This window comes from Sinocyclocheilus rhinocerous, unplaced genomic scaffold (assembly GCF_001515625.1).
Source record: "Sinocyclocheilus rhinocerous isolate Xijiao unplaced genomic scaffold, SAMN03320098_v1.1 scaffold504, whole genome shotgun sequence".
Taxonomy (NCBI): Eukaryota; Metazoa; Chordata; class Actinopteri; order Cypriniformes; family Cyprinidae; genus Sinocyclocheilus; species Sinocyclocheilus rhinocerous.
The window spans coordinates 2,453,993-2,460,062 of record NW_015645076.1 but is presented as its reverse complement, the minus strand read 5'-3'; the positions used below and the strand labels follow the sequence as shown (position 1 = coordinate 2,460,062).

The window sequence follows — 6,070 nt, the reverse complement described above, 5'->3', positions numbered from 1 at the left end:
TATATATATATCTATATATATATATATATATATATATATATACCATTGCTTTATTTAGCACTGTATTTTGTATACTTTCTGCATGCATAACATTTCTTTATCAAAGAAAGCCATCAAAACCAACATCTGTACTTTTTTCTAAATTCATACTTTTTGAATGCATGAATATTGCTTGAATACCTTTTGCTTGTCACTGGGGCAGTGGCCTCAAAGGTACATCTTTCTACCTTATCTACCCATAAAGCAGTAGTTCTAATCTTTTTTGACTCAAACGCACCCCACTGTCCACAACAACATTCAAAGGTATGGAGTTACTGTTTTTTTTTCTATTCAATCAAAAAATACTGTGTTTGAGAGCAAAACTAATTACATTGTAATTAAAAAATAAAAGACTGCAATTACAAAAAATAAAAATAAAAGATTTAATTACAAAAATATAGTAATTGATAACAAAATCTTTGCGTTGCAAACAAATATTCTCTTTCCTTTATGCAGTTCTCACACTTTTCATTATGCACCCATATATTTTGCTCTCTGATCTGCTGAATGGGTCTAAAATGTTTGCTTGTGAGGTGAAAAGTTTAGCTTATGAGTTGAAAAGTTTTGAAACTGGTTATCTACATGCACTTAAGAGTGTTCTAAAGAAGACCATGATCATGACATTAGACAACGACGTGTTGTTCTTAACGCCACAAGCTTGCTCTCTGTCCAGGACCATGCAGTGGGTTGTGGCCAGATTATTGTGCAAAGCAAGAGTGATCAATAGAAACAGGTCTTTCATTCTGGTGCATAGTTAACGCCCACTGAGATGCTTCAACTTTACTCACAAGCAAAACTTTTCAGCTCGCAAGCAGATTTTAGATCTGCAAAAAATGACAGCAGAACAGAGACCAAAATGTATGGTGGGTGCATAATGAAAATGTGGGAACTGCATAAAGTAAAAAGAATATTTGTTTGCAATGCAAAGAGATTTGTTATCAGTAACTTTAGTCTTAACAAGACTTTTTGTACCCATCTGGTGGGTTTGCTGCCAAAAATCTCCTTCTTTTTAAATTTTTTTAAAATTTCATCTGACCATAGAAGCCAGTCCCGTTTGAAGTTCCAGTCGTGCGAGCCGTGTAAACCTGCGTGTATCAGAGCAAAGCCTCTGCCGAGAGAACATGCACTCCTAGTCGTGCTTAACATAAACAAACGGTCAGTGAAGACGAAGAAGAGGATGACGTGTTATCCCAGCGCCCTTTTATACTGTGATCGCGCAGGGTAATGACGTCATAGGCGGTCGCCGGCCAATATCATTGTCGTGTTTAGATGTATGCTTCAGACACCGGTCACGCTGAAGGCGTTCCCCATAGCGACCTCTAGAGGATGCAGTTCGAAGTTCCCTCGGAAGGGAACTTTAATTAAATTGCAAGTTAATGCAAAATCATTTTAGATTCAGACTAATTAAAAGAATGAAAAACACATCATTTCATAAAAAAAATATATAAATATTTCATATTTTAAGACTAACTACTGTAAAGTAGAAATCAATTAGTGGTTTTAAATTTTTGGAAGCAAACCAGTTAAATACAAACCCCAACCCACAGTAGCTTTCATTGGTCAACTCAATTACGCAGTCAAGAAAAATTCAGACTTAAGTTCAGAAAAATCATGGATGGATCCAATCATGACAAACAGTAATGGTATCTATCAGGATGTGCTACCAAGGTTAGGGGTTAGTATTTGTTTTAGTGTTGTGTAGGCAATCAGCACAGTGTGCACTTAACTGGTTTAAAGGGAAAAGTATGCATTGGAAGCAGTTAAAGCTAATTGTTTATTATTGTAAATCGGTGTATGATCATTAAAAAGCAAAAAATAAATAAATAAATAAATGAATAAATAATAATTATTATTATTACTGCAAGTGGAAATAATATCCAAAATAATGATTTCTTCTGCAATCCACAGAGAAACTAAAAGCACTGGCTCTCATTAGGTGAGCTATCAGTCTCATGCAGAGGCAACATATCATTAGACTGAGTTTAAGACAGTCTAGTTGTTCAAATTTGGACCTTTTGGACATTTACGTAAAAAGCAGTGACCTGAAAATAAAGCATCAGTAATTCACACAGACCTGAACATGCTGTTTGGATCCAGCATAAAACAAGTGAGTGTCCAGAAACCAGGATTACTTTAATGGAATGATGTACTTCTGCTGCTGAGCCACAAAGTAAATGACTTCCTGTTCTCGGCAGGCCAGCTGCAGACCTGCTGCGATTTGTGCAGTTAATTAGCATGGTTACAACAAGACATTAAACAGCATTACTGCAAATTGCAAGGGTCTGCTGACTAGAGATGACCAGAATTAACCTATGGGTGCTGTCTATGAAACTATGATCACGTTCTTGTTATAGTGCCAAATGTCGAGGCATGTTAAAAACACAATACATATAAATATATTTATGTAAAATAATACATTCTGATCTAATTTCAATCTTGCTTTACCCCAGGGCCTGAATTATAATTATCTTACAATGGAAAACAATATGGACCTTCCCAGAATGGAAAATGATGGATTCCAGAATGCTCTCACTGTTCATCCTGTGACCAGTGCAGAATTTATGTATCGTCTGCACAAACATTTCACAGAAATAGAACTGCAGAAGACCTATGAAGAGATTGAAAAACTACAGGTTAGATTTACACCTTTTTCATCTGACCATAGAAGCCAGTCCCGTTTGAAGTTCCAGTCGTGTCTGACAACTAAACATGCTCGAGTTTGTTTTTGGATGAGCGAGGAGGACTTTTCTTGAAAGCCTCCTGTACAAAATGTGGTGATGTTGGGGCTGTTTGATTTTTTCTGACCCCAAAACTCAACTAATCTTTGCAATTCTCCAGCTGTGATCCTTGGACAGTCTTTGGCCACTCACACTCTCCTCTTCACCGTTCATTAGGACAATATAGACACACATCTTCTTCCAGGCAGATTTGTAACATCTTTAGTTGATTGGAACTTCTTAATTATTGTCCTGATGGTGGAAATGGGGATTTTTAATGCTTTAGCTATTTTCTTACAGCCACTCTATTTTGTGAAGCTCAACAATCTTGTTCTGCACATCAGAACTATAATCTTTGGTTTTACTCCTTGTGATGGATGATTAAGGGAAATTGGCCTTTGTGTTCCTCATATTTATAATCCTGTGGAACAGGAAGTCATGGCTGGACAATTTCATGCTCCTAGTCACCTTGGTGTGCTAAAAAATGTAAATATGAATGGGAATATACTTCAGATATATTTTACTCGCAAGAATTTCTAGGGGTGCCAATAATTGTGGCCAACATGCATTGGAAAAAAACATTTATTTCATTATGTGAGTTTCCCCCCACTTTCAATTGTTATACTTAAATGAAAGGTTAGAATTTTGTGAATTTTTTGAATGAAAGATCAAAAGGATAAACAATGCAGATTTATTTTCACAGCCACCTTTGCTCATATTTACCAAGGGTGCCAATATTAGTGGAGGGCTCTAAAGTTTTTCTCTCACAGTATGTTTTATTGAATAAAAAAAAGACACAAAATTAACTACATACAAAGGCTTTGATTTATGACTTTTCCATTTGTTTGTGATGTACTGGATAAGGATTAAGGGTTAATTGATTTTTTTATAATTTTTTTTTACTAAATATTTTAGAACTTAACATAATTAGAAAAAGGTATATTCATGATAACATTTTAAGATTTCAAATGACACTTTTAAAATTAGTCCTCCTTAATATATCTAGGTTTTCTAAAACCATGATGTTGTCTTAAGAAAATAAATAAATTAAATAAATGAATGAAGAAAAATTATAAATAAATATCTACAGTTTTTTTTTTAAAGTCATCTTGAATCCCCGTTGAAAGTTTGCTGAGGCCCTCTAGTGGGCCCCGGCCCCTGGTTGAAAACCACTGATCTAAAGGGTACTATTTTACACTTTAATATACTGATATGTACTCTTAAGGAACTAATATGCACCTTTTAAGATTATATAAAGGTATGAAGGTGTACTGTCCGAGTGACAAGCTTTTTTCCCTAAAGATATAGTGTATGTGTTTGTTTTATGCCTTTTGTCAGCTTTTCATGAATCTTACTCTTCACCCTTAGTCTGAGATAAAGAATGTCAGTGAATTAGCAGTGGATGGAAACAAGAGTGCTTTGTGGCCCATCGGCATCACACATCCCTTTGAACCAAAGAGCCGCTTTGAGGTACTGCGTTGGGACTACTCTACTGAAGATAACCTTTTCTCCTGCGTGGATGGTGCCCCTAAATGCCTGCTCAGTGGTGCTGATCGTGATGACGTGACTAACGTCATCAAGGTCGCCGTTGAAGAGCTTAACAAAAAATACAGCCCTTTTGTACAGCTAAGTGCTCCACAGCTGGTGAATGGTTACAGGCGCTTGGACCATACACGAGGGATGGAGTACACCTTGGACCTGCAGTTCCAGGCCACGACTGAGTCTGGTCACCAGAAATCTATTGCACGCCATGTACACCTTGTGCGACCCCTCAGCCAGGTAGAGATTATCCCCATGCCTTATGTCACAGAGGCTACACGAGTCCACGTCCTCCTGCCTCTCACCAGTTATGACTCCCATGTAGCGCTGCGCTTCTTAGATCACTGTTCCTCCAACTTGTTTGAGACTGGTGAGAATGCAGTTCTTAACTTCCTGTTCACCTACGAAACCGCCGAGGCCCAAAAAGTGAGTACAAATGACGTCTTTGCAGAGGTCAAGGCTAAGATCACTTCCGTCGAGCACAGATATCCCAGCGTGAAGGTGTCTTGGATCAGCATAAAGACAGAAAGTCCGGGTGTCCTGCGGATCCTGGATATTGTATCTAGGAAGCACCCGGTGGAAACACTCATCCTCCTGGTCACAGCTGACACTGTACTCAACTCAGAGTTTTTGAATCGCTGTTGTATGAATGCCATCAGTGGCTGGCAGGCTTTCTTTCCCATCCATTTCCAAGAATTTGACCCCAGTGTGGCTTATCCAGACCAGGTTCCTCCTGCCTCATCAGACCTGGTCAGGGAAGCGGGTCACTTTGATCGCTACATCTTTGAGGAGGCGTGTTTCTACAACTCTGACTACATGTCCTCGCGCACACGGATCACTGGGGATTTGCAGGAGAACGAGGAGCTGCTGGAGAGCCTGGATCTTTATGACATGTTTGTGCAGTATTCAGGGCTACACGTGCTCCGTGCTATCGAGCCTGCTTTGCGCCAGGCATACCGCAACCAGACCTGCAATCCACGGCTAAGTGAGGACGTGTTCCACCGCTGTCTCCAGAGCACTCTGGAGAGCCAGGGGTCACGTTCCCAACTCGCCATGCTAATATTTGAACAAGAGCAAGGCAACAGCACCTGATGACCTTCCAAAGAAGCAACAGTGGGGTAAATGTAGACTGGCTAACATCATTTTAACATCTGTCAACCAGTTCTCTAGTAAAAGCTGTTTGATTATCTTACTGAAACCAAAGAGAAATGTTCTGAAAGGAACATTTTGAGACATTTAATAAGAAATGTCTAGAGACATAATTTCCGTGAGCACTTGACTCACAACTGTTAATGCACTACAAAAAATTTATTTCACTGTGCTTTTCTGAGTAATTTTACAATTTTATTTTGCGACACGTTTCATTTTGCTGCCTCGTTAGGATGAATTGATTTTAATGTTGTGACCGCAGTTTGGGGAACCTCCAAAAAAACGTGTATTTTACCCTCTGGAATGCGATTTTTACCGGTTGACCCCCATCGAAACGCGATTGGGCTAGTTTTGAGTAGCAATTGAGCGGGTTTTTTGTGAAAACCTGGCAACCCTGGCACGCTACATGCGGAAATGTTTGAAAGCATATATAATGAACGTACTTCAAAACGGCACATTGAAATTACTCAAGCAATAACAGTGTTACGGTGCATTTCATTACTGAAGACTTCGACCTTAATATATAATAAGGTAATATATATATATATATATATATATATACAGGGCTCCAGACTGCGACCAAAAATATTAATTTGCGAGTGAAGTTTTTGCTGAGGTCGCCACTG

At 38.6% G+C, this 6,070-nt stretch overlaps 1 protein-coding gene across 1 annotated transcript in view; it reads left to right on the top strand.

Annotated features, from left to right (window-relative positions):
* LOC107705610 (chondroitin sulfate synthase 2-like) overlaps nucleotides 1-5,542 on the top strand; it is a 12,323-nt gene extending 6,781 nt beyond the window's left edge. Inside the window, exons 3-4 of the mRNA XM_016508986.1 lie at nucleotides 2,490-2,672; nucleotides 4,125-5,542. Of these exons, the coding sequence (XP_016364472.1) occupies nucleotides 2,490-2,672; nucleotides 4,125-5,387 (1,446 nt within the window). The 3' untranslated portion in view covers nucleotides 5,388-5,542. The remainder of the gene's footprint in view (nucleotides 1-2,489; nucleotides 2,673-4,124) is intronic.
* Nucleotides 5,543-6,070: the final 528 nt, after the last annotated feature.